Raw genomic sequence first — 27,070 nt, forward strand, 5'->3', positions numbered from 1 at the left:
GTCAGTTCTTTTGAAATCCATAACAAGTTTACAGCTCTTACATCACAAAAACAATCATTCTTTTTTCTTTTTTTCAAACAATCAGAATACAACTGTAATCTCTCATCTTTAAACCTATGATAATTTGAATTTGTTTCTTGCCAGACCTCCTACTGTTTCATTTATTTGTACTTATTATTAAATTCCAGTAATATTGCATTCATTGACGCAAATTTTTGTCATGTGATACATGGTGCATGTGTATATAGTGGTTATTTTGTAAATGAAAACAAAGAAATGAAAACTAGACGTAAAAAAGTGTAATGCATGAATACATTTACTTGTTCAAAAGGATTCTTTAATTTTATTTAACATATTCAAAACAAACAAGAAGGGCAAAGCCCATACGACTCACATGCTTTACACATTTTTCCTACCAAAATACATGTGACCTTGACCCAAGACCAAGGTCATCCAAGGTCATGCAACACAAAGCTGTTAATTCAAGACATAGGAAGTACAATGGTGCTTATTGGCTCTTTCTACCATGAGATATGGTCACTTTTAGTGGTTCACTACCTTATTTTGGTCACATTTCATAAGGGTCAAAGTGACCTTGACCTTGATCATATGTGACCAAATGTGTCTCATGATGAAAGCATAACATGTGCCCCACATAATTTTTAAGTTTGAAACAGTTATCTTCCATAGTTCAGGGTCAAGGTCACTTCAAAATATGTATACAATCCAACTTTGAAGAGCTCCTGTGACCTTGACCTTGAAGCAAGGTAAACCAAACTGGTATCAAAAGATGGGGCTTACTTTGCCCTATATATCATATATAGGTGAGGTATTGAATCTCAAAAACTTCAGAGAAAATGGGAAAAATTTGAAAAATAGCTGTTTTTTAGGCAACATTTATGGCCCCTGCGACCTTGACCTTGAAGCAAGGTCAAGATGCTATGTATGTTTTTTGGGGCCTTGTCATCATACACCATCTTGCCAAATTTGGTACTGATAGACTGAATAGTGTCCAAGAAATATCCAACGTTAAAGTTTTCCGGACGGACGGACGGACGTCCGGACGTCCGGACGTCCGGACGGACGGACGACTCGGGTGAGTACATAGACTCACTTTTGCTTCGCATGTGAGTCAAAAAATGCAAACCTGCAATGCCGACTTTCCTGACACCTCTCCAGGAATCAAGCTTTCTGTGTTTTCTTCTTCGCCTTCTTGTCTCTTGCGGCTGTCCTGAATTCGAGGATCTTTCAGCAGCTTCTGTAGCACATCCTGTTGCAAAATCAAAGAGAAAACCAAATCAATGTTTGCTGATGAAAAACTGCACTAAACAATGTGCGTCCATGCTCGCAAAAACAAAAATAACAGCGAGTCCCGGGGCGCAATTCATATCTGTTATTATGCACACAGTTGGTTCTGTTTTCAAAAAATGTTCTCCCAGAGATCAGCACAGATGCAAATGTACGGACTTATTCAAACTGATATGGCCATTATGTTTTTGTGAAGGGCTCAGAGATCTTCCAAAAGTAATCATTACATTGACATGAGTGCTCCAGGGATCATGTGTCAGCGAGGAATGTGCCTTCCAAAAGCAAGAATATGAACCTCCTTGGACCCCCTATACATTAAAGTCAGGGGTGCTGGGACCCTCTAGGTGGAGCCTGTGGGAAGTCCTGGCTATGCTTTGAGAAAAAGATCCTCAGAGTAACAGTTAACTCATTGTCTCCCAGGTACGGATATATCCGTACCCACTCATATGGCTCTATCTGACCAGGTACGGATATATCCGCTCAGACTGTTAGCTCGAGTCGTTTCCTGTAATGTCGATCTAACGCCTGCATTCCAGCGTGTTGATACATGTACACAGTTCTACACAGTTTCTACAATTCTGAGTGACCTGCTGCAGCACAGCTGGTCTCGGCTAAAAAAAAAACGTGGTCAACATAAGTGGGGTAGAAAGTGTTAAAAATTATGTGGGTTACATTACCCAGGCTTACAGATCTACCTTGTCCTCAATACCATGGATGCACCCACAAGATTTGGGAGCAAGGTCTTACAAGAACCCAATACAGTGATAGGTTCTCCCATCCATGCCAATCTTCTTACAAATACACTTTTTCTGCCTGTCTGTATGTCTGTTTGTATTAACTGCATGCTTTTACATGCTTTTTAAGAGATCAGCACTCCACACGAATTAGGCACAAAACAAACTTTTCTGATATGCACTAGTGTAAACAGGAAATCACTTACCGGATACTGACTCTCCACAAAGTAGCGGTTATGTTTGAGCACCAGTTTCACCTTGCCATAACTCAATGTACACAACTGCAAAAACACACAGAGATATCATATAATGCCAAAAGTTAATTTAGTAACATACACAACAATAACAACAACAAACAAGTCGCATGAAGCAAAATGACTACATTTAGTCAATCTGTCAAACCCACAGAATGAAATTAACAGACTGCATGGTAAGGCGCAGTAGCGCTTCACAGGAAACCGCACATTTCTCTATTCTTTTGAACTTTCTGAGCGTGTTTTTTAATCCAAACATAACATATCTATATGTTTTTGGAATCAGGAAATAATAATGAGTTTTTGGATCGATTACTAAAATTTTGATTAGATTTTTCAGATTCTAATGGCCAAACTTATTAATCAATTTTTAAGCTTCCAAGCTGAAATGTAATACCCTAGTCTTCGTCAAAGACTGCTTCACCAAAATTTCAAGAAATTTGATCAAAAAATGACAGCGACAGTGCCGCCTCAACTATCACAAAAAGCCAGGTATGACGCCATCAAAGACATTTAGCACCAAAAAATGTTTTAAAGCGTCTGGGGCTATCATTTTCATGAATTCTCATGTAAAGTTTCATGAAGATCGGTCTACAGCTGTAGTAGTTTTCTTTGAATCGCTCTACACATACACACACAACCACCCTCGTCTCGATTCCCCGTCAATGTTAAAACATTTTAATTTAGTCAAAGCTTGACTAAATGTAAAAGTTTAGTCAAAACTTGACTAAATGTAAAAACAGTGGTCCTAAGGATTAAGTCCAGACCTTTTTACAATGCAATGTTGCCCAAACCTGATATTTTAAGGAAGATAACAAAGCCTACCTGAAAAGGAACAGAAAAACGAAAAACTTTCGAAAGCCAATCTTTCAACTTCCAAAACTTCAACTTCAACTCAGAGTTTTCTTTGATTGTATGCTCATGATTTCTTGCAATGTACGTACGGTACTTCCATTCAAAGAGTCCCTCTCTTTCAAGACCTGATTAGGTCAGATCTTTAGCTCGACGGGCGCAGTGGCGTGGTGGTAAGACGTCGGCCTCCTAATCTGGAGGTTGTGAGTTCGAATCCCGGTCGCTGCCGCCTGGTGGGTTAAGAGTGGAGATTTTTCCGATCTCCCAGGTCAACTTATGTGCAGACCTGCTAGTGACTTAACCCCCTTCGTGTGTACACGCAAGCACAAGACCAAGTGCGCACGGAAAAGATCCTGTAATCCATGTCAGAGTTCGGTGGGTTATAGAAACACGAAAATGCCCTGCATGCCTCCCCCGAAATCGGCGTATGCTGCCTGAATGGCGGGGTAAAAACGGTCATACACGTAAAAATCCACTTGTGCTAAAAACATGAGTGAACGTGGGAGTCTAAGCCCATGAACGAAGAAGAAGAAGAAGATCTTTAGCTGTTGTAATAGTGGGTTAACAGTCTGTATAGCCCTCTCTCAAAGACACAAACACACACACACATACACACAGTGTCACCTTGATAAACTCAATAATGCCATCTGGTAGAGTAGTTTTGCTGAGTCTCCGTAGATACTCAATGATGTCCCCAGTCTGTAACCCCACCGATACAGCTGCGTATAGAGAGTATGCCGTCAGCTTGTATTCATGAATGTGCTGTGGCCTGCACACCGGCTGCAAGACAAAACATGAGTTTGAGACAAACGATTGACAAGAACAGACTGGATCACTATAACTGTGAACTCATACTGCAAGTGCATTGGTGTATGTTAATTGTTATCGTCTCTATACAAATGTATATATATGTGTTTGCCTAAATGTCGACATGTGTGTGTGCGTATGCTTTTCTTCAAGTCTTTTAATATGATAGTCGGTTGAATTTCTGTACATCAGATCAGTGCTTGAATGCAGACTCTTTCCCTCTCTTTGCCGATACGTCTCTCTGCCAATACGTGTTTGTGTGTGCGTTTATGTGTTTATGTAGGATTGAAGAAAAGGAGTATCTTTCTTTATTTGGTGTTTAACGTCGTTTTCAACCATTCAAGGTTATATCGCGACGGAAAGGAGTATGTCTGCCTATGTATATATATAAGCAGGTGAGTATACAACCCATCCATGTATTGACATTAGGCCTAAAAACAAATAGGTGTGGTTACGGTAACCTGACCTACCCTATTTTTAGGGTCCGACCCTATAACTTTTTATTACATTTGTCAAAAAAAACCCACACAAAACAAGAAAACGAGTGCAGAAAACGCAATGAAAGCGAAAGCGCCCGAGTCGCACACTTATTTCCCGGTCAAGTAGGTTTAATTTGTACACATTAGAAAAAAAAGTTTAAAAAAAAAAAGTGATTGCCTACCTTCCTACCCTATTTTTTTTGGCTATGTTACCGTAACCACACCTATATTTTTTTTTGGCCTTACCTCTGAAATGGCGATCAAGAAGTCATGTGCATGTCTGTACACAGGAGAAAATGATTCCAGGAAAATATGACCATTGGGAGCCTGGAAAGAAAGCAAACCTTATTGAAAAAAATGTTGATGAAATACAAAATAAAAGTGACAAACCATCGATCTAACTTCTAAGAAAATCATTATTCAAAGACACACACATGTACTAGATTCTACTTATGAACAAACAAACATAGCTCTCCAAAACCGACTTTAATCTAAACTTAAAGAAAAACTATCTCTGGAAACTGTTTACTGCATGATAAAAAATAAATTGAAAGAAAACAGCAGCAATGGTAATATTGTCTGGGAAAAATCTTTCAAGACAGAAACCATCATATGAGCAAGAACAAGCATGACATACAATCCACAGAGGCCTTGAACCATGGTCAGATTTAAGCTCAAGAAGTTTTCTGTAGTCTTGGGCGCCAAAATCATCAATCTTGGACACTGATTCTTCATCATTGTCAACACCTCGCAAGGCTGCTGCTGGCACTTCTGCAAAAATGACATGATGTAAACAGAGTTAATACATGTCTCAAGTTTGTTACGTTTACTGTTGGAAATGCATACCACGTGGCACGACTGTTGCACTCGATCAGATCTGGCCAAAGGGGAGCACATGATCAAGGTTGTAACTTGTATATGGTTTAAATTAAATGCAAGCGTGTGTACTAACTCCACTGGTGCATGAAAACCAAAAACATACAAATGAACAAAACAATTATTACATATAAAACTGAATAATAAGGACAAATTTGTACTAATAGTATTATAACCTATGTTAAAAAAAAACTACCAGTACGAAACAAAACAGACCCTCTTACAAAGAATACTGTTGGGACCATTCATCGCTCTGAATTTACCTTTGGCCACTTCTCCAGTATCAGGATAGTCATCCTCCTCATCTAGATCATATTCCTCTTCTTCCTGACGTGCACGCTTTGACTTCCTCTCTTCTGAAACACAATACATAAATATTTTATTAACTAAGTGGTCTATGGTGGTATTCAGTTAAAAATAATTACACAACCATTTGAAAGAACAATTTCTTCTTCTTCTTCTTCTGCGTTTGTGGGCTGAAACTCCCCCGTACACTCGTGTTTTTTAACATTATGACCGCTTTTACCCAGCCATTTAGGCAGCCAATGAGCCATACGCCGCTTTCAGAGGAAGCATCCTGGGTATTTTTGTGTTTCTATAACCCACCAAACTCTGACATGGATTACAGGATCTTTTTGGTGCGCACTTGGTCTTGTGCTTGCGTGTACACACGAAGGGGGATAGGGAAGGCACTAGCAGGTCTGCGTAGACCTTGGAGATCGGAAAAAATCTCCACCCTTAACCCACCAGGCGCAAACCAGGATTTGAACCCACGACCTTCCACTAAGCCATTGCGCCCGTCGAAACTACAATTTAAATCTTATGTGTTGTTATAATTTTATATGAACATGTAGTAGAACAGCCAGGACAATATCACATTTAAAAGTGAATGAAAACTTATCAAACAGCACGGGCCCGACAGGAACACAGTACTCTAGTGGTTATCTTCTTGAATTGCTCTTTCAGTTTCATTATTGAAACTATGAAATATGTTGTAATCCACTAACCTACCAGTAATAAATGCTGGCTTATACATGATATTTAATACAATGTAATATGTCTTCTTTCTGTGCGAGTCTGTCGTGTGATGGCATTTTCAGTGATGACATAAGAAAAAAGCCAGGTGCTTTTGTAGTGGAAAAAACCTGGCGAGACAGGCATTACAATACTTCTTTCTTTTACACTCCGCATAAGCTTACATGATCGACATATATATGTATAGAGTTGGCTCATCGGGATCAGCTCGTTACTCCCCCTTAGGGTTAGGGTTTAGGGTTAGTAACAAGCCGGGGGAGAAACGAGATGCTCCCGGCTCATCAGCCTTTTAAAATGAGAAAAATCTTCAATCAACCACACACAACTTTTTCTGGAGTATAGACCTATCTAATGATGTTTTCTTTGTTCGTCGGCATGTTCGTCTACGTTTTGCACCTTTCTTTTCCTTTTTACTTCCACCCATGCTGAGCGCAGACGTTCTTGCACCAAGAAGTGAAACTACAGCCGTCTCGCAAGGCCGTCTTCACTTTATCTACCGGAAAGCGGAACATATATACGACATACTTATCGTTATTTTTTTCAATTATGTCTTTTTATCGCATAATTAGATGAATAATTAACTATAATCTACTCAAAAACAAGTGGAACATGATGTCAAAAATAAAATTCGACAAATCAACCTAAACTTTGGCCAGTCTTTCACGACAATCGTCCCCCATACTGTTTCCGATTCCAACAGACCGGCTTGAAGACAAAGCAGCATCAAATACAACAGCGATTTTACTAACGTGACAACGTCTCTGTCAAATCTTTCATGGTAAACATCATCTTTCTATGAAGTAATCCTTGCATTGTAATAATTTGCTTTTGTAAGCTGTTTAGCGATCAATTTTGTTTCATTATCAAGGCATCTAAATTCCAGGTCCTGTTTCAGTATCAGGATCAGGAATTTTACGCCGCTTGGAACCTTTTTAGGTTATTTGCGCGACGGGGGTGAGAGCGCACCGCCTATACGTTAAAAACAAACTAAGGACCTATCAGTTTTTGTGTGTCCTCATAAAAACATCTAAACATGTTACTTCAGTATAGGCCTAACTGTTGTTTAGTATCGCTGTGTGCCGTTCCTTTAGGTTCATTGGCAGTTGGTACTCTGAACAAAAACACATGGATTAATGACATTGTGTTTTTATGACTTCATTTGGTATTTTCTTAGCACTTCATTTTTGCATTGAAAATTTACCAAGTGGAGAGAAGTAGATGCACTTCCTGCTGTGAACTTGCTGTAGGTTTTATTCTTGTATACAGGGAATGCACCCGTGTGGAATTCCTACTGAAAAAAACATAATTACACTTCATGATTTATCTTGTGCCCTATCCCAGACTGACGTAAACTGCTGAATTGAGCTTTACTTTGATTCAACTGAAGTACTGCTAGTGCCACCATCATTCAAAGGCACATTGTTCGACTTTACTACCAGGCATGAGCAAGTTCCAAACTTTTCACTCGCCTTGTGGACAAGTGAATTTCAAAATTTACTAGCCCACAAACAAATTCACTCGCCCACAAAAATGAGTTACCAAAGAATAAAACGATTCCATCCATTTAAACGTGGTGAAAGGCGAGCAGGTCTTTGCAAGCGCCTGTAAGCTTACCGATCGCATCAGTTGAGCGACACGAGTACACTGGTCTTGCGTTAGCAGGTGCATAGCGTGTCCCCCCTCGGTGTCTTCGACCTTTTTGTTTGAGTTTATCCATTTTTTTGTGTTTTGTTGGTGAGACTTTGATGTTTCGTGTGCATGTATGTTTTCTAGCTTAAATTTGTCCGTACTAACAACAAATGGCCCCTTTCTCTCCTTCTCAGAAGCGGCATGCTTTTCGCAAGCAGTACACAACATGACGGTTTTTTCCCGATCAGAGTTTAGCCAGTCTCTCTGCTCACCGGAGTCAGATTTTGTCCAGTCTGCCTAGTAGAAGGAACGCTTCCTCTGTCCGGAGCCATTTTTTTTCAGTCTCTCGGACTTTGTTCCCTCTGGTTTGGCATTATTTGGGGGGGGGGGGGGGGGGGCTGGCAGTTGTCCAAGTATTTCCACATGTTTACAGCTTCAGATCTGCCTAGGCTTGCTGAGACATGCGTGCTGGGTCGACAATTCTGATTGATTAAAATCGCGTCAACGGAAAGTCCTGATAACCCCGAAATACGGTTCTGGTCATTCTGATTGGTTCATGGTCACGAAAGAGAATTTCCCGATCAGTTTGAACTGGAGCTCCGATCACATTTAATTTTAGCAGTCGTAGACGACAACGTGCTTCACAACAGACAATCGTCGCTCGGAAAATGATAATACCACAGACTCAAAATGTTCACTCGCCAAGTGGGCGATCATTATAACTATAGGAATTTCTACTCGCCCATACTCATTTCTGGTCGCCTGTGGTGAGTGGGCGACCGATCTTGCTCATGCCTGACTACCCAGGAGGAGTTAGAGCTAAACATGTTTTAAACAGCTGTAGGGCGCTGGTCAAATGCGTCATGCCACCTTGACGGCAGCTTAAGACTAAGAGTAAGAGCTGCACTATGATTTTCCGCATGTTGTCATGTATATAGCCTAATAGGGCTTATTTATTGTAAAGTAGTTCTACAGTAGTCCCTTCCATTTCCGGCCCTTTCGTGGGCGTGAACCTGCCCGGAGCGGCCAGCTTTCCCATGACTAATGAGTTTTCCTTCTATAATTGACTCTTAATGGCCGTTAACCTGTCTGACGCGGTCAACGGTCACTGATTTTTGCCCAAAGGTGCCCCTCTTACTCAACAGGAGCGGCCACTTAACGGTCACTTTCGCGGGCGAGCGCCTGTGGTGTGTGTGTGTTGTGTGCACAGACGGCACAGCACGAGCAGACGACATGAATACTTACGCATGCGCAAACTGTAAATTTATACAGACATGCGCATACATGTACATTTACGGCAGTCACTTCCGGATCGATCACAGCTGATGTGAGTTTGAAACACTTGTTTATCTGACACTCAAATACATATATAATAATCCAAACAACACACATAGAAACATACGAAACAATAGCTTAGCCAGGACGATCGAGTTAAACACGCAAATAATTAAGATGTATAAACGAAAGCAAAACTAACAGAGACAATGAATCAGCGGCTCATGGATGATCGCTTTCTTTTCTTCATGAAAACTTGATCGTGTTTTGGGGGTTTTTTTGGAGGAGGAGGGGGCCTGTAATGGACGGCCACCTGATATTTGCGGTCACCTTTGCAATGACTAATGGGTGACCGGATATGGCAGGTACTACTGTTTAGTGAAAATGTAATCCGTTTTACAAGTGCGATTGTATTTTTGTGTCCGAACCTTTCTGATTCAACAAACTTTTTTTGGAGACATTATTTTTGAGGATGTAGCAAAGTGCAATTTGACCTCTAAGTCAATATAACACTTACCTCGACAGTACTATTCTTGCACATTATCTACAATAGGCCGAAAAAATTGGACAAAACGTTGCGTGGGTACAATTATCTCCCATAACCATGCGCCACCGTGGATCCCAAGCACTGTCCGAGTGCTTCCCCCTTACAGGATGTAGGTGGCGCGTCCTCTTTCTTTTTTCGCGCGTGACAGTAGGCTGTGTTTCTGCTGCGCTCCCGGATTATTTTGGATTCTAGAGTCTTCTTTTCTGTGTGGACTACCACCTCTTGGATTTTTGTGTGTTTTTCCACTTCTGGCTTGAGGCTACGTTGTTTTTATTCCAACTTGTGCCTCCGTTGTTGTGTGGCGGACTCGGCGTGCCTACCGTCCTACTTCGTGGTGACCGGTCGTCTGCTTCTCGTTCCGCCTCATTCACTTGAGTATTGACTTAATTTTCCTTTAATTTTGTTAATTCTCTATTTTTTAAGGGTACGTACAGGGCGAGGTAGGATGTCTCGTCCTGTTTTGGGCTCTGGTTCTACGGAACCAGAGTCTGCCGGGGGCAACCCTTCTCCGGGCGCACAGCGTCATGTTTTGCGCACGGAGAGGGGGACCTTTCGGCGCTCCGACTCTCCCTCCCCAAACGCTTTGCGTTTGCGGCGAGGGAGGGCGGAGAAAGCCTGTTTGAGCAAGCTCAATGCGAGCTTGCTCAAACAGGCTGGGCTTGAACCTGGGACTTCGGGCGGGGCTGCGCCGTCGAAGGTTCAGGGAAGGTCGAGGGGAAAGAAAAAGCTTCTTTCTCCTTCTCCTTCCGTGGAACAGGCTTCCCCCCCTTCGACGCCGTTGTCCGGCCCTCAGTCTCAGGCTTCAGCTCCTCCCGGTTTCAAGCCTGGGGGGAAGGTTTTCTTCTCCTCCCTGGCTCGAATCCGGGGGCGGGTCGATTCCCAACCCTCTTTGGGGGTTGGTGAATCTGATCTAGGGGCTACGGGAGAGACTCAGGTTTCGACTTCTTTCTTTTCCGGTGCCTCTCCTGTGCCCTCCTCGGTTTCCACCGCTGTGGAAACCAGGAGGGACACGGGTCCTCCTCTGAACTCCCTCGCTGGGTCGTCTACTGCTGTTTCGACAGTAGTCTCGGACTCATGGGGGGGGAGATCGGAGGAGATGACGGGGTCTATGAATTCCCTCCCCGCTGGGGTTGGGATGCGAATTGACCCCGTACAGGGCGGTCCTGTGGGGGCAGGGGTTTCAGGCTTCGTGCCTACGACCACTGCTCCTACGGTTCCCTCTGACGTCCGTGTGACTGGTGGCTGTCCCTCTTTTGAACGCTCCGGCCGACTAGTTACTGGACGTGGAGGTGTTCGACAGAACGTGGTACTTCTGTCGAATGGTCAGGGCGACGGGAACATTGTTTCTGTTGCTCAGACCGACACCTCCGACCGGACCGTCTTGACCCCACGCCATTCCTTAGCGTCTGGTGTTCGGGTGACGGATGGTCCGGACCAAGGGTCCGGAACGTTCCAGGCTTACGGGTCGGGATCGAACCGGACCCACGGGTCCCGACTGGACTTGACCTCCGGGTTTGGTCCGGACGGGACCCATGGTACGGGACCGTACCGGACCTTAGGGTCCGGTGCGGGACAGTACCTCTGGCCCTTGCCGGACCTACGGGTCCGGATGGTACGGTACGGGACCAGTGGTCCGGTCGGGGCCGGACCACCCGACCACCTCTGTTGGTCTGGGTGGTCTGGCACCGAACCGGAACACACCGGACCACCGGACCTACGGGTCCGGATGGTACGGTACCGGACCAGTGGTCCGGTCGGGACCGGACCACCCGACCACCTCTGTTGGTCCGGGTGGTCTGGCACCGAACCGGAACACACCGGACCACCGGACCTACGGGTCCGGATGGTACGGTGTTTCCACGTCCGGACCGAACCACCCGAACACTTTTGTGGGTACGGATGGTTCTGTGCCGAACGGGACCTCCGGATGGTATGGGACCGGACCGGACCACCCGACCGGACCGGATCGGCACCCCCGACCGGACCGGACCATTTCTTTTCTGATCAGACCGGATGGGTTCCTGTTCAGTCGATAAATGGTGGGGGTTCGTTGGCTGGGCTGACCCAGCAGTCGCAGGGTTTTTGTGTTTCTCTCCCTTCGGCTGCTGGAGACGTTTCGTCTTTGGGGCAGGGGTCTTCGCGGCCTCTTGCTTCAGTGGGCGTTTCGTCACAGCCTACTTCATCACTTTCGGCTCCTCCCCCTCAAGCTTCCTACACTCCTGCTGTTGAGGAGTTGTCGGGAAGTGAAGAGGAGAGTGAGTCGGAAGACGATGGGGAGGAGGATCAGGGTCGCCCTGAAGTTAACACTGATCCTCTATCCTTGCCGGTTTCTGATGGAACTTCCGAAGCTATGCTTCGTACTTTCCAACAGTACATGACAGACATCACGCGGCGTCTTGACGCCACGGATGCCTCTCTTAAGCGTCTGTCGTCTAGTGTTCCCAACCCTTCGGTTGACACACAGGACGTGGACCCGGAGTCTGAGGACGAGAGGCAGGAGGCTCTCCCTCGCACAGCTAGAAGGACGTTTGAACAGTTTCAGGACGTCCTTCCCTCCGACGCCCTCTCGTCCTTGGAGTCCGCTTCGGCCCGGGCGCGGGAGGCACACGACGCGTCTGCCGGCGGCTCGTTTTATGAACGATCCGGCCGCCAGCAATTCGCGTTCCACCCTAGTCTTAGTGCCACGGTGGAAGCGGCAGCACATCGCCTGAGGAGTACAGATTCACGTGCAAACGCGACCTATGTTCCTCGGGAGGACGCGGATTCAGTGCCGTGCTTTCCTTCGGGAGGCGCACCTCCACTGTTTCCTCGTGTCCAATCTGTTTCGTCCCTCCCTTTTCCCTTTGACTCTCGAACTCTCCCTTTCCAGACTTCGAGTGTTCAGGGTGGGGCTGACGGTGATGTGTTCGTTGGGGAGGTGCCTTCGGTCAAGAAGGTGGAACTGAGCTCTGCTTCGTTCCACAATCTTGAGGCCACCGTTTCTTCCATTGTCGAGGCCCAATCACAGGCCTTGACATGGATGAGCACGCTGTCCACACTGTTGGACCCTCCCGATCGGGCAGAGTCCGATTCCACTCGGGTCCTTGACACGGTTCGAGTGGATCGGGCTTTGCATGCCGTGCGATCGTGCGTGACGACTGCGGCAGAATTGGCCATTGGAACACGGGTCCACTTGTTGGCCCTGTTCCGTGATCATTTTCTGGCTACTTCTTTAGTGCCTCCGGATATGAGGAAGAGTCTGAGGAACACGTTTCCTCAGCCTTCTTCCCTCTTTCATCCGGACACTGTCCGTTCTGTGGTGGAGTCCACACGCCAGAGGAACACTGATTCTCTGATGGTTGGCCTCGCTGCTTCGGCGATGTCGGCGGGGAGTAAGAGAAGTGCTACAGTCACCTCCAGCTCCCAGCCTCAGAAGAAGAAGAAGAAGAAGCCAGTTTCACTGCCTCCTTCTTCCTCCTCTCAGGCGCCTGTCGCGTTCCCCCCTGCGGCCCCGGCTTCTCGTGCTCCCAAGCGCAAGAAGAAGGGTGCTCAGACAGGTAAGGGTAAGCAGCACCACCGGGGGGGTGGTCGCAAGCCTGCGCCTGCCCGCCAGCAGAATTTTCAGTGAGTCCCGGCCCTACGTTGACGCCCCCTCAAGTTGCCCCTCTTTCGTCTGTCGGTTCCCTTTTTCGGGCCCGCGACATGTGGGGCAGACTGGTCTCCAACCAGTTTATCTTGAGGGTGGTGGGGTCGGGGTTTTCTCTACCACTGTCGTCACAACCTCCATTGTCCGCTCTACCATTGACGTTCCCCCCTCCTCGAGACCCTGCCAGATGGCAGGCTCTTCAAGACGAGGTGAACTCGTTGGTCGAGAAGAAGGCTGTCTACCCCCTTTCTCAGCCTTCTCCGGGGTTCTACTCCCGCCTGTTCACCGTCCCCAAAAAGGACGGCAGGTTCAGGCCGGTGTTGGACCTCTCCACCTTGAACTTGTACCTTCGCAGGTGCAAGTTCAAGATGGAAACACCTTCGTCGGTCCGGTTGGCCATCCGGCCAAACGATTGGGCCACGTCTGTGGACCTCCAGGATGCTTACTTCCACATCCTGGTGGCCCCGGGGTACCGACATCTGCTCCGGTTTGTTTGGGAGGGCACAGTGTTCGAGTTTCGGGCCCTCCCATTCGGCCTGTCCTTGGCCCCGCTGATTTTTACAAAGGTGGTCAAGGAGCTGGCGGCGTTGGTCAGAGCTCAGGGTGTGCGTCTGCGTCAATATCTGGACGATTGGCTCACCCTGGCCCAGTCTCGCGATCAATGCCTCCAACACACCCGGCAGGTCCTGGACAGGACCCATGCCTTGGGGTTCCAGATACAGTGGCACAAGTCGGACCTCGTGCCAGCCCAGCAGTTTTGCTACTTGGGGATGGCGTTCGACACAGTGCTTTACACTGTGTCTCCCTCCCCGGACAGGATCCTCTCCCTGAGGAGAAAGATCCTCTCCATTCAGGCTTGCCGCGCTGTTCCTCACAGACGGCTGGCGGAACTGTTGGGTTCCATGGAGTCTGTCGCTCTGCTGCTGCCCCTTGCAAGGCTACACAAACGTCCCCTGCAACGGGCAGTAGCAGATCGGACCTCCAGGCCTCTCGATTACACCGAGTTGGTCCAGATCGGGCCTTGGTTTCACGAGGCTGTAGTCCAATGGCTGGACCCGATCTGGCTCAACTCTGCGGTGCCTATCCAACCGAGACGGCCGTCTCTCTTCCTGTACACCGACGCTTCTACGCGGGGTTGGGGGGCCCACCTGGACCTGCACGAGGCCCAGGGGGTCTGGACCCAGGAGGAGTCCCTCCTACACATCAACTTTCTAGAGTTGGAGGCGGTTCGTCGGGCTCTGCTGGAGTTTCGCCTCCTGATTCGGGATCAGGATGTGTTGGTCCACGGGGACAACACCACATGCCTAGCTTACCTCCGCCACCAGGGGGGCACCAATTCTCGGTCCCTCTCCCTGTTAGTGGAGGAGATTCTGCTCTGGTGCCAGACCAATCAGGTCCGGATGTCAGTCCAATTCGTTCCGGGGAAACTGAACGCCCTGGCCGACATTCTCAGTCGGGGCGATCAGGTTCTCCCCACAGAATGGACCATCGCTCACAACGTTCTACAGCGTCTGTGGGCAAGGTGGGACCGTCCTCTGATCGATCTGTTCGCAACTCGATTCAGCGCTCGGCTTCCCAGGTATGTCAGCCCCTTTCGAGACACGAATGCGTTCCACGTGGACGCATTCACTCTCTCGTGGAGGCTCCTCGATGCTTACGCCTATCCCCCGACATCTCTGATTCCGAGGGTACTGGCAAAGTATCTGCAGGAACGGCCAAGACTGATTTTGGTCGCGCCTTACTGGCCAACAGCTCCGTGGTTTCCAGATCTTCGCGGTCTCACCCACGTAGACCCTCTACCTCTGAATCTGGACGGGGGAAGTCTGCTCCAGCCTCGATCAGGCCTCCCTCATCCACGTCCAGAGAGTCTGTGCTTGACCGCATGGCTCTTGTGCGCTCCAAACTGCTTGCACTAGGATTGCACAAGAGTTCAGTAGAGTTTTCCTTGAACGCTAAGAGGCGATCAACTAATCAGCTCTACGACTTACGCTGGAGAGCTTGGGCCTCCTTCGCCTTGTCCAAGGGGATAAAGCCGCTTTATCCCTCAACACAGGACTTGGCCAACTTCCTGGTGGAAGTGTATCAAAAGAAGAGTCTTTCTTCTAAGACTCTTCTTGGATACAAATCTGCCATCACTTCCACGATTGCGGCTGCTACTGGTCGCAGACCTGAACACTTGATCAGTTCCTCCCTCATCGCTAATGTCCTTTCGGGTATTAGCAATGCAGCGGTGTCTAAACCTCGGGTTTCTTTTCCCAAGTGGGATGTCTTCCTGGTTCTCAAACTCCTGCGTAGCAAGGAGTTTGAACCCCTGGCAGGCATTAGTATCAAGTTACTGACTTTTAAGACTGTGTTCCTCATCGCTTTAGCCACTTGCCGTAGACTCAGTGGTATTCAAGCTTTGAGTGGCCTGGAATTTGACATTGAGTTCACCACACATCAGGTGACGTTGGCTTTCCTACCAGACTTTCGAGCCAAGAATCAGAATGCCTCGGAGTTGTCCAAACCAGTAGTCATTCAAGCCTTGGCTCCCACTCTTGAACATGATGACCCTGATCGCTTCCTCTGCCCAGTACGTGCCCTTAGAGTGTACCTGGATAGAACACGTAGCTTTCGGTCTTCTAAGCGGTCACTGTTTGTCTCGCTTAATCCGAAGCACCAATCGGATATTTCTAGACAAACTTTAGCTCGTTGGCTGACCTTGCTTATCAAACAGGCTTATGTTCATGCTCAAGTGGATGTGGTCCCTGACATCAGGGCACACGAGATTCGGGCTATCGGCTCCTCGTTGGCGCACGTGCGGGGTGCCTCGCTCCAAAGCATAATGGCGGTCGCGTTCTGGAAGACTCCAGCCACGTTTATTAACCACTATATGCGAGACTTTTCCAGTCTCAGGCTTGACCAGTCATATGGCATTGCCAAAGCAGTGGTTGCCAGCATGGTCACGTCAGTCTAAGGTATTTTTCTTGGGTATATTTTCTTTTACGGTAGTACTGTTCGAAAATTGCCTGGGTATCTTAATCCTTGGATTTAAGTGATTTTGATTAAGGAGTTTAATACTCTACATATCACCCTCACACCACTCTGGTATTCTGTGCAAGAATAGTACTGTCGAGGTAAGTGTTATATTGACTGTAAGGCTTCTTTTTAAGCCTACTGTCTATATGATACTTACCGAGACAGTACTATTAGAGTTTCCCTCCCGCCTCCCCTCTTGATATGTTATGGGCTTTTTGAGGGTCTGCAGCTCATAAAGAAAGAGGACGCGCCACCTACATCCTGTAAGGGGGAAGCACTCGGACAGTGCTTGGGATCCACGGTGGCGCATGGTTATGGGAGATAATTGTACCCACGCAACGTTTTGTCCAATTTTTTCGGCCTATTATAGATAATGTGCAAGAATAGTACTGTCTCGGTAAGTATCATATAGACAGTAGGCTTAAAAAGAAGCCTTACAATTTAGCAAGATCAGAAAAAAAAAATATCAGAACTCCACCCGGGAGCGTTCACTGTAGTGTATCCAGGAAATACACCAATAGGAAGTCAACCAACGGGAAATGCACCCACTTCAGGTTGAATAAGACCCTTTCTGTGTTACTGTGTGAGCGCGTGGGAACATTTGGACTGAAATCACAGAATATTCTATTTCTAAGGTGTCAGTGTATGTATGCATGTGTTTGTGAACACTCTGAGGCCATATTCTTGAATTAAAATGGTTTTTTTTAAATGTTACAGATGGCAGTTCCAGCTGGGAAGACCCCGATTAGTTACCTGCAAGAGTACTGCACCAAGCGAGGTCTGACACCTCAGTATGACCTGATTGCTAATGAAGGCGCTGTGCATGAACCAACTTTTCTCATGAGGGTCACTGTTGGTGAAACTGTGGCCAATGGAAAAGGTAGGGCAGAACTTATTCACATTGTTCCACAATTGTTTCTGATACAGTGCTATACTGTTAACTTAAAAAGTTGTAATTTTGTGACATTTTTGTTGTTGAAGGTGAGAGAAATTGAAAGCAGTGTCAAACTTCATGTTACTGACAATAAGCTGCAAAAGACAGTGGGCTATAATTTTTAGAAAGGTTTAAGATTCATGTGAGCACTCAGCAGTGTTGGCATTTTGTCAGTTTGTTGATGAAACTAAATTAAAACAAACTGCCTAAAGACTGTGTCATTTAACTGAGTCCCTTTCTGTGGCAAAGTATAATCCAGGTTTTTATTTTACTACTACAGTGGAGTCCGGGTACAACGAATCTCAAGGGAGATACATTTTAGTTCGTTATATCAGTAATTCGCTGTAGAGTTTTCAACCCTAAATGGCCTTAAGACAAGTTTTCCCACTCACCTTCAAATGATCGTCCCATCGATCTTTCCTTTGAGAGTACAATCCCTGCATGTTTTCAACAGCTTCATAATATAATCCATAGAGGCATAGTTCAAATGTTCACTTTACTGTCACAATTTTAGAAGTAAAATTTAAAAAGTCGTGTAAAAGCATGTACATATGTACATTCTGATCAATTTCCGATTTCATGGTGTCCACCAGTTCTGGTGCATGTACTACCCTGGCCAAGTTTCCTCTCAAGACATCAAAGAGACCGCCCCATAGGTTAAACTCCCCATAGGTTAAACTCGGTCACTGACCCGGGAGTGACCCGGGTGCAGGAAGTGTTTCCTCTCTCATAAAGGGGAACCACCTCTCATAGCTAAAACTGGGTCAATGACCCCTGGGAAGAAGGTCACAGTGTCTATAAACAAGGCCACCCAGCTATCACAATGGACCTGCCTTTGATCTGCCTTACACGCGGATCTGTAGCCTTGTGACTTTTTAGAGCACAGTCTAGTCATAGCTTAGCAGCTGATTGGAATAGTGAAAACACAGGGGCGGTGGCTGTTCCGTGCACCTCTTGCTGTTTGTTCAGAGTTCGCTCATCACGCAATGTGCACTTGTGTTTGTGTATTTTTGTCTTTGGAGACAGTTATTGACATCAGTTCGTTGTAGCCTTGTGACTTTTAGAGACAAAACGGCTCTGGGGCGATGAAAACGTGTTTGTTATAAGAAGGGTTCGTTATGCAAATGAGTTCAAAAGGTTTGTTGTAGCCGGAAAGTAACAAGTAAGAAATAGAAGGCTGTCTGCCGGGAAATCAATGGCAGTTCGTTAAAAGCGGGATTTCGTTATACCCAGGTTCGTTATAGCTGGACTCCACTGTATTTAATGGGAAGTGTACATTAAATTTTTAAGAATGGAGGAAATATCATCAATAGATATTAATGCTTTAATGACTCAATTATTTGTTTCTTTGTGCATTCAGGTTCTAGCAAGAAGAAGGCCAAACACTGTGCCGCCCAAGCAGCCCTCAATGCCCTGTTGGGTGTGCAGAATGGAGAACCTGCTGAAAATGAGGGGTGAGCAGCTTTAAATACAGAGCATCTTCTGATTGACTTGAGGAGGGGATGAAATAAAAGAAAACACAATGACTTGAACAGGGGATGTAATAAAACTTTTAAAAATAAATCACAGACAGAAGAACAAACCCACAGAAAACATTCTTTTTTGCCGAAGATTGCAGCGATGTTAAATGATGACAACTTGACATTATAAATTCTAAATGTGTACAAAATTGTAAGTAACATGTAAAAGACCTTGTCAGATTTCTACATTTCCCAAGTAGATCAGAGATCATGGCTTTAATTCAGACATGTGGCCGCTCATTCATGCAGGGCTAGCGAGTCTGGGGGAGAAGATGGCGTGGGCAACCCTATCGGAGAGTTGCAGGAATTCACACAGAAGAAACTGATGAAGCCGCCCATCTACGAGTTCAGCAACGAGCAGGGCCCGCCCCACAACAGAGAGTTTGTCTGTACCATCAAGCTCGGGAAGTTCCAGGAGAAAGGTAAGATTTTGTCATTGAATCTGTGCAGGTGATAGTTTGGCTGCTCCTTCAGAATCTGTGTGGACGAAAATGTAGACATTGTGAGTTTTAGAGGTTGATTGGATACTTCTACTGTGCATACTGGCACAAACGGTATAATGCATGTATTTACTGAGACTGGATTGGGATAGCATAGAAACAGTTATTTGAGTGCTTTATAAATCAATGACTCATGTTCAAACTCAGTAGACTAGATAAATCAAATGAGCTCTCAAATTTTACTATAAATCCTCTGTAAATAATACATATATTTCCTGTCTCAAGGTGCTGATCCATCAACTACCCATTTTCTGTCCACTGTACATTGTTCATTTCTAGGTGAACTATAGTTCTAACTAAAGTGCATTCTTCATTTAAGTCACACATGGACAGCATCAGGTCACGACACTGAAAACAAAAGGTTGACAAATATTTACTTCGCTATCGAAACACAATGGTTTGCACACCTGACTAGTAGTCAAATGTATCCACCACTTCATTTTTTTCGTGTGTTGATAACTGTTGTCTGGCCTGAACTCTGAATTACCTATGGTTGCTGTAGGTGCTGGTCGTTCCAAGAAGGCAGCAAAACGTAACGCAGCAGCCAAGATGATGGCGCACATCAAAAGTGTCTCTGGAACGGAAGGAGATGCTGCACCACCAGCAGAGGAGTCAGATGAGGAGGAGGAGATTCCCCTGGTGAGTGAAGAGAGCTACAGCTCTTGGAGGATTAGTACAGATTGATAAGATAAGATAAGAAAAATTTAATGTCCATTTTCATTGTACATAAACATGAAAATCTGTTTTCCAATTGTGTTTTAAGGAGGCGCTGTGAATCTTAACAGCTTAACACATTATGGACAGCTTCCGACATGTTGTAGCACAAAAAGTTTTAACCTGGGTAAGCTTTTAAATCAGAACATTTGAGTTACTTTGCTTAGTTTTAAATTAGTACAATCCTCAAATAATAAGGCAGTGTCGATGCGTGTGGCAATATCACATATTGCATTAATTAAACATGGGTCAGGTGTACTGCAGGCGTCCAAATAAAGTTAAGCTACAGCTTTCATTACTCTAGTCGTTGCAGCTCTGAGCAGCCACTCAGTGAAAGTCTCTCTTCCATTCTTTCAGGGATTTGAAACCAAGGGCTCATACACAGCCCTGAAGAACAAGGGGCGCGGGGCCACGTCCACCCCCCAGCAGTCCAAGGAACTTCAGATGTTCTACGAGACGGTGATGCAGTCGGCCGGCAAGCAACTGAAGAGCGCAGGGGCTCCGGCGCCAGCCTCCAACTTCTGCCAGATGCTGCAAGAGATTGCTGAGGCCCGGCGTTTCGAGGTCGCATGCTTTGACATCACTGAGCGCAGCACTTCAGGTATGAGTCAGCATCTTGTGTTTGTGTGTGTGACTGTGTGCGTGCCTGTGCTTTGACATCACTGAGTTCAGCACTTTATGATGGACTGAGCAGTGACAGTGTGTGTAGTGTGTGTGTGTGTGTGCTTGACATCACTGAGTACACCACTTCAGAAAAAAGAGTATTAGGCATTTGACCCCCTCAACCAAATGCGGATGGGACATGGTTGAAGGCATGGAGCGCCAAGGGGGTGGGGAGACCTATGGCAGGCCAATTGTGCGTTAGTAATCCAAACCTTGTTTGGTTATGTTGGTGCGGGTTTAGCAGACCTGCCTACCTTTACGATTTGGGCGTAATTTACTATGATTGTTAACCCAAACTACGCCACCACGCTTTCCACAATGGAAGTACGATTTTTAAGAAACCAGAAGTACGATTTTTCGCATCTGAGCGATGTGAGACTATGGCATTTCCTTCCTTATATCAGGATCTCATCTCGATGTAAATCCGATCTGTATTGTTGCTTTCGCAGAGCTTGCGTTTGCACCTGCGCGAGATCGTTTGGGCAATATCCAGTCATTTCCGGTCTGTTGAGCCACATACAAGATAGACAACGCCGTTCGCATTACAATGAATTAGCGACGCGTGGAAAATCTGAGTCCCCATGAGACGGACGAGTCTGATGAGGAAGCTGGTCACAGTGGGGGTAAAAGGATTGCTGTGAAAAAGAAGACAGCCATTCAACAGAAATACAAAGGCAGCTAAATGGTATCGTGGCCATGCCTAGGACCTTAATCAAAAGGACCAAAGCACGTCTTGTGTTCCCTTTGCCACAGTGACTTTTCGTGTGCACACTTTGGAAAATATGACTGTGCATAGCACATCGGGACAAATTATCACAAGGATGCAGTAAAGAGAGCTCATGGAAACCAAAAGACAAAAGACGTTCGAATTACCGGTTTCTTTATCAGGAAGTGTGAGTCGAGTGATGCAGTAACAAAACTGGAGGGAGAAATTGTACGAGCAGAAGTGACAATGTGCGAAATGATTGCCGAATGGAATCTTGATTACACTTTCTTCCACCAAATTACTATTTTTGGCTTGGCTCATTACACCTTGTAATTTTGGGGGTAGGTCTGGTTTAGGCTCATTGTGGGCAACGTTGTTCCAAAAGTCTGGACAGATTTCTGATGGTTTATTTCATCATTTACGCAGGACAGAAGGTATCTTAACATTAAAAATGTTTCTTTCTATGTGCAGGCCAGTTCCAGACGCTGATCAAACTGACCACCAATCCTGTAGCTGTGTGCCACGGTTCTGGTGCCACTATGGACGATTCACGCGCCAATGCAGCCCACAATGCCCTGCAGTATCTGCGCATCATGACCAAGCAATAACCGGGGTGCCCAGGAAATGCCATAGTCTCACATCGCTCAAATAGAGGACAGTCACGTAGCAGCAGGAAGATGATGTTTTGAAGGAAAAAGCGGGAATGTGCGTTGCTGCATTTGGTAATGCAGTAACTCAACTTGTTTATATCAGGATACAAAGTACGTTTTTGTGTGAGATTTGTTAAAAAGGTTGATCATCTGCTTCTAACTTGAAGACATGGTGTCCTTAAAAACTAAATTGTTACACTGGATAACAATGTTGAAGGCCTGCCCTTTTGAAACAGTATACTGGTATGATGAGAGTAGATTTTAACAGACTGCTGCTAAGGTATTCAGGAGGAAAGATGCTATTTGGTGCTTGTGAGGTTATGTAATATCCTGGGGGATATTGTTATGTGTTTTTACTTGTGTGTTGTAATGTGTTTTGATTTTATGTTATGACGTGTTGTGTGTGTGTACTTCTTTTTTTATTCTTTATTTTTTTAACCTAACGGTTTTGGTCTTTGTGTTTTTGTCTTACGTATTTAGGATTTTAGCTGAATATGCGCAGGGAATCTCGTTCTTCAAACCTCTTTTATGAAATCTGTTTCATAATGTTCTTTTTTTTCTCATAAAAAGTGTGTTGATTTGTGGTTTTAGTGTTTTACACATTGTCATAAAATGTATTGCAATTGATGTTTTCTTCATTCACTTTCCACACTTTGGGGGCTGCGCAGGTGTTCTAGAGGTTTGAAGAGATGAGATTATGAACTTGTTTCTTTTTTTCAGAACTGAAAAAAGAGTGTCATGATCTCTGAATATTCAGATATTTATTCTGGGTTTGTTTTATGCACCAAGGAAGTGGACACTGTAAATTGTAAAATCAAATCAAATATAAGTGGGTCACTGTGCATGGATACACACACTTGAATAGACTGTGAGTACTTTAAAATTGTGGAGAACATGTGCTGTGAGATTGTATAGATAAGTATATCTTTGTGCGAACTAATTGCACACCTGTACATAGTTGAGTGGTTTCCATTGAAAACGTTTCATTTGTGATAATCAGTAGACACATACCTTTACAAAGCCTGTTGCATTCAGTGCAGTGCTGAAAGGGTAAAGGTAAGTCTTTCATCAACTTCTGTATACAGGCTAGCAGATCAGTGCATGAAAACAAGTTTGAGTTATATCAGCACCGTGGGTTAGTCATTTTCAAGCAAACTACTTGTGTTCTGAATGCCTTGAATTAGATAAACACAGCCATTATCCCGAGTAGATCCCAGAATAGGAAAGACTATGTTTTCCCTTTGAACATTTTCTTGAAGAGTTATCTGCACTTATTCTGAATCTATGTTACACCTGCATTTAGAACAAATAAACCAATAGGTGCTATTTCAATACTGCAGTCCATTCACTGGTACAGCATAATAGTAATTATTTAAAAACACAGGAACGCTACCATTGAGTTTTGATGTTTGACATATGAATGCTTTCTGTGTTCACAACGAAGGTGAAGAGCCGTTAAACTCTAGTCAGCAAGCAGGCATTAAAGGGACAATTTTCAAAATGTATTGTTTTTCTCAGAAAACAGCATCATTATCAGAAGCAGACATCAGAAATGCAATAGTTTGCTTGTACTTTGCAGAGGCTTTCTCACATCTTGGCATCCTTCTCTTTCTGTGCAGAATGTCTTTGGCGAGGTTCATATTTTGGTATAGTGGGGTTTTAAGCAAACAGGCTGTGTATTGGTGTTTGATGTGATGGGAAGGGCAGCATGCAATGTTTGCTAGATTTGTTTTATCTTCTTGTTTTATGTCTTCGCATGTGTGTTTTTGTGTGTGTAACATTTTGTGGTATGGACATACTGATGCAAAAAAATAAACGATGAAATTACTGTATATTACTGTGTTATGGTTCTGTCTGTTCTGACAGCTGAAAGTTTAGTCAGTAGTTTTTGTTTTTTTCTTTTAAGTTTTCAAGTTTTATTAAATCCTTAAACCCCTTTTGAGGTATAGAGGATAACTTCTGTTTTAAAAAAAACAAAAAGCAGTAAATTTTATCACAGCGCACAAATTATACTTGGTTAGTTCAACAACAACTTTGAATAAAAAATAATTATTTATAACCTTCCCAAATGTAATAAATTCATTTCATCCAAGCTTTACATTTTTGCTTCCAGGCATTAAATGACAAAGAGAATTGTGGGATATACTTAAATTCTTTACAATGATTATGCTACTTCTAATGACACAAAGCATATTTCCTGTTGCTTTCAGCCAATGCATAGAAATGAAATGCGCTTTGCATGCTAAGATTTTGATGTTCACAAGAAAATGTGTACAGTCATTTTTTAATCAATCAATCAATCAATGGGGCTTATATCGCGCATATTCCGTGGGTACAGTTCTAGGCGCTCAGCAGTGATGCCGTGTGAGATGAAATTTTATACGGCCAGTAATTGCAGCCATTTCGGCGCATATTTACCTTTCACGGCCTATTATTCCAAGTCACACGGGTATAGGTAGACAATTATTAACTGTGCCAAAGCAATTTTGCCAGGAAAGACCCTTTTGTCAATCGTGGGATCTTTAACGTGCACACCCAATGTAGTGTACACGGGGGGGAGTTCGGACACCGAAGAGAGTCTGCACACAAAGTTGACTCTGAAATAAATTTCCGCCGAACCTGGGATCGAACTCACGCTGACAGCGGCCAACTGAATACAAATCCAGCGCGCTACCAACTGAGCTATATCCCCGCCCAAAGAAACTCAGCTTGTAGCTTCTGCGCAGTTCCTCCTCGATTCGATTCACTTTCTCAGATACCAATCTTCTTCTTTTTCTTCTTCTGCGTTCGTGGGCTGAAACTCCCACGTACACTCGTGTTTTTTGCACGAGTGGAATTTTACGTGTATGACCGTTTTTTACCCCGCCATTTAGGCAGCCATACGCCGTTTTCGGAGGAAGCATGCTGGGTATTTTCGTGTTTCTATAACCCACCGAACTCGGACATGGATTACAGGATCTTTTTCGTTGCGCACTTGGTCTTGTGCTTGCGTGTACACACGGGGGGGTGTTCGGACACTGAGGAGAGTTTGCACACAAAGTTGACTCTGAGAAATAAATCTCTCGCCGAACGTGGGGACGAACTCACGCTGACAGCGGCCAACTGGATACAAATCCAGCGCGCTACCGACTGAGCTACATCCCCGCCCCAGATACCAATCAACATCGTGACTGCTTCCTGTGCAGAGTGAGAATTCTTTGATGAATGCATTTCATAAAAGGCCACTCCGGGAACAGACTACTTCCAATTCAGTAGGGGGGCGACTATCCTCAACCCGGAGGGTCCCCAGGTGGCGGATAGGGGAACGGCCCCCAGATATGGGGGCCAGCTGCGAATATAGAAAAAGCAGTCCCGGACCAACTAGCGGTGTCTCTACCAGGACGGGGTGGGTTGGCAGATGGCACTGACTACCCTATAAATGCCCTACGTGTCCGATGACGGTTACACCATGCGAGTTCCCAGGGTTAGGTTTTTGAGCCAGGAACTAAGGGCGGGGTAACCCTGAAAGAAACCTAAGAGCTGAAGTCGGAGGATCTGGGCCAACAGGCGCACCTTGAATAACCACAGATCCACGCAAATCGCAAAATGAAATGTCGACAGTCCGAAATGCACACGATGGTGCTCGCCCTGTTGAGGACAGCACGTTTCGCCCTGCAGTCCAGACTGACGATCTAACAGCGAACGACAACAAGAAGATAAAAGGCCACTCATTTCACCAACAAATTCCTAATCTGCAGATAAAGCATCTAATCTGTTGATTTTTGGTATCTGGTATGTTGAATCGAATCGTTTACACAGGAAAGACTGTGCCTTTATTAGTAATTAGTTCAGGTGTGCAAGAACAAATCAATGCCTGCCAGCAAGCCAAGGTAACCGTATTTTTGTGTAGGCTGTATTAGAAAAGAAAAGGCCTTGGTATATTATATTTCAATGTCCTCAATTTGAAATTGCACCTCCAAAAGGAAAGCATGGCCTAGCCACATTTTGAAAAAGTATGGGTTGGCCACAGCTGGTCCCCACGCTGCCTATGCCCCAACAGTTCACTTAGGTCTAGCATCAAACTTGTGGGTCGGGGTCAATGGAAATTGCTTTAAAGCTTTCAGTCAAAAATACGGCGGCTTCCAACTTCCCAGAGGTGTCTTTCAAAATAACACTGGGATAGTGTGTCATCAAGTGCAAACGAAAACGAAAGGCTAAGATACCTTCTCTCTGGCCGAAGGTGAAGTCGGTTGATAGTAAGATAAATACATTCAGTTGCGTAACAGAGGCAGATCGCGACAGGGTAAATATTTTGAGTCAATTTTAGCTGAGTGTCCGCTGAAATGTGTGCATCAGATAATTAAGTGGAAGTACACATATACTCGCTATCTGTCTGTCCTCTCTCTCTCTCTCTCTCTCTCTCTCTCTCTCTCTCTCTCTCTCTCTCTCTCTCTCTCTCTCTCTCTCTCTCTCTCTCTCTCTCTCTCTAAGGCTGTTCAATTAGAAAAATCATTAGCTTTATTCACATTGATTTACATACATATATTACACAATCAAAGTCATCAGACGACAGTACTTGAAAACAACAACACACAGTGTAGCGAGAACTACAACTTTTTTTATATATATATATATAATGCGTATAGAGCGAACTCTTCCCCAAGTGTGCATTGGATTGACTGATTCAAAATGATAAAGATAGCGACTGAACGTACGTTAAAATGTGTGCTCGTGCCATGGTCTAAACAACCTTCCACTTCAGTCAATCTGTGCAACTTTGAAGAATTAAAATAAGATGTTGAGCGCGCTGTGTGTGTTTGTGTGTGTGGTTGTGTATGGGCTGGTGAATGTGCTGGAGGGGTGGTGGCGGTATCCTTGGCACAAAGGGTCAAAAATCCCCAAAATAAGGCCTTAATTGAATAAGGCCTTATTTCAGAAAATAAGGGCTTATTTTCAAGAAATAAG

General features: G+C 45.0%; 2 protein-coding genes across 2 annotated transcripts in view; one reads left to right on the plus strand and one right to left on the minus strand.

Moving 5' to 3' along the window:
- The window catches only part of LOC138982508 (general transcription and DNA repair factor IIH helicase/translocase subunit XPB-like), a 32,049-nt gene extending 25,204 nt beyond the window's left edge, over positions 1 to 6,845 (minus strand). The window contains exons 1-7 of the mRNA XM_070355812.1: positions 6,742 to 6,845; positions 5,574 to 5,666; positions 5,072 to 5,205; positions 4,681 to 4,761; positions 3,773 to 3,928; positions 2,249 to 2,323; positions 1,148 to 1,270 (exon numbers count right to left, since the gene is read on the minus strand). Of these exons, the coding sequence (XP_070211913.1) occupies positions 1,148 to 1,270; positions 2,249 to 2,323; positions 3,773 to 3,928; positions 4,681 to 4,761; positions 5,072 to 5,205; positions 5,574 to 5,666; positions 6,742 to 6,769 (690 nt within the window). The 5' untranslated portion in view covers positions 6,770 to 6,845. The remainder of the gene's footprint in view (positions 1 to 1,147; positions 1,271 to 2,248; positions 2,324 to 3,772; positions 3,929 to 4,680; positions 4,762 to 5,071; positions 5,206 to 5,573; positions 5,667 to 6,741) is intronic.
- A 161-nt stretch (positions 6,846 to 7,006) lies between these two features.
- Positions 7,007 to 23,958, plus strand: LOC138982511 (RISC-loading complex subunit tarbp2-like). Its single transcript, XM_070355814.1, has 7 exons — positions 7,007 to 7,123; positions 17,157 to 17,319; positions 18,734 to 18,827; positions 19,143 to 19,315; positions 19,896 to 20,032; positions 20,465 to 20,708; positions 21,948 to 23,958. Exons 1-7 carry the CDS (start codon positions 7,121 to 7,123, stop codon positions 22,082 to 22,084), a joined length of 951 nt encoding a protein of 316 aa, XP_070211915.1. The 5' UTR covers positions 7,007 to 7,120; the 3' UTR covers positions 22,085 to 23,958.
- The last annotated feature ends 3,112 nt before the right edge of the window (positions 23,959 to 27,070 follow it).

Source organism: Littorina saxatilis, linkage group LG12 (genome assembly GCF_037325665.1).
Source record: "Littorina saxatilis isolate snail1 linkage group LG12, US_GU_Lsax_2.0, whole genome shotgun sequence".
NCBI lineage: Eukaryota > Metazoa > Mollusca > Gastropoda > Littorinimorpha > Littorinidae > Littorina > Littorina saxatilis.

What these genes read in the sequence shown, in the direction of transcription:
- LOC138982511 (XM_070355814.1), top strand. An exon ending in GAACCTGCTGAAAATGAGGG is followed by an intron (nt 18,828 to 19,142) that starts GTGAGCAGCTTT and finishes TCATTCATGCAG; the next exon opens with GGCTAGCGAGTCTGGGGGAG. An exon ending in CACTGAGCGCAGCACTTCAG is followed by an intron (nt 20,709 to 21,947) that starts GTATGAGTCAGC and finishes TTCTATGTGCAG; the next exon opens with GCCAGTTCCAGACGCTGATC.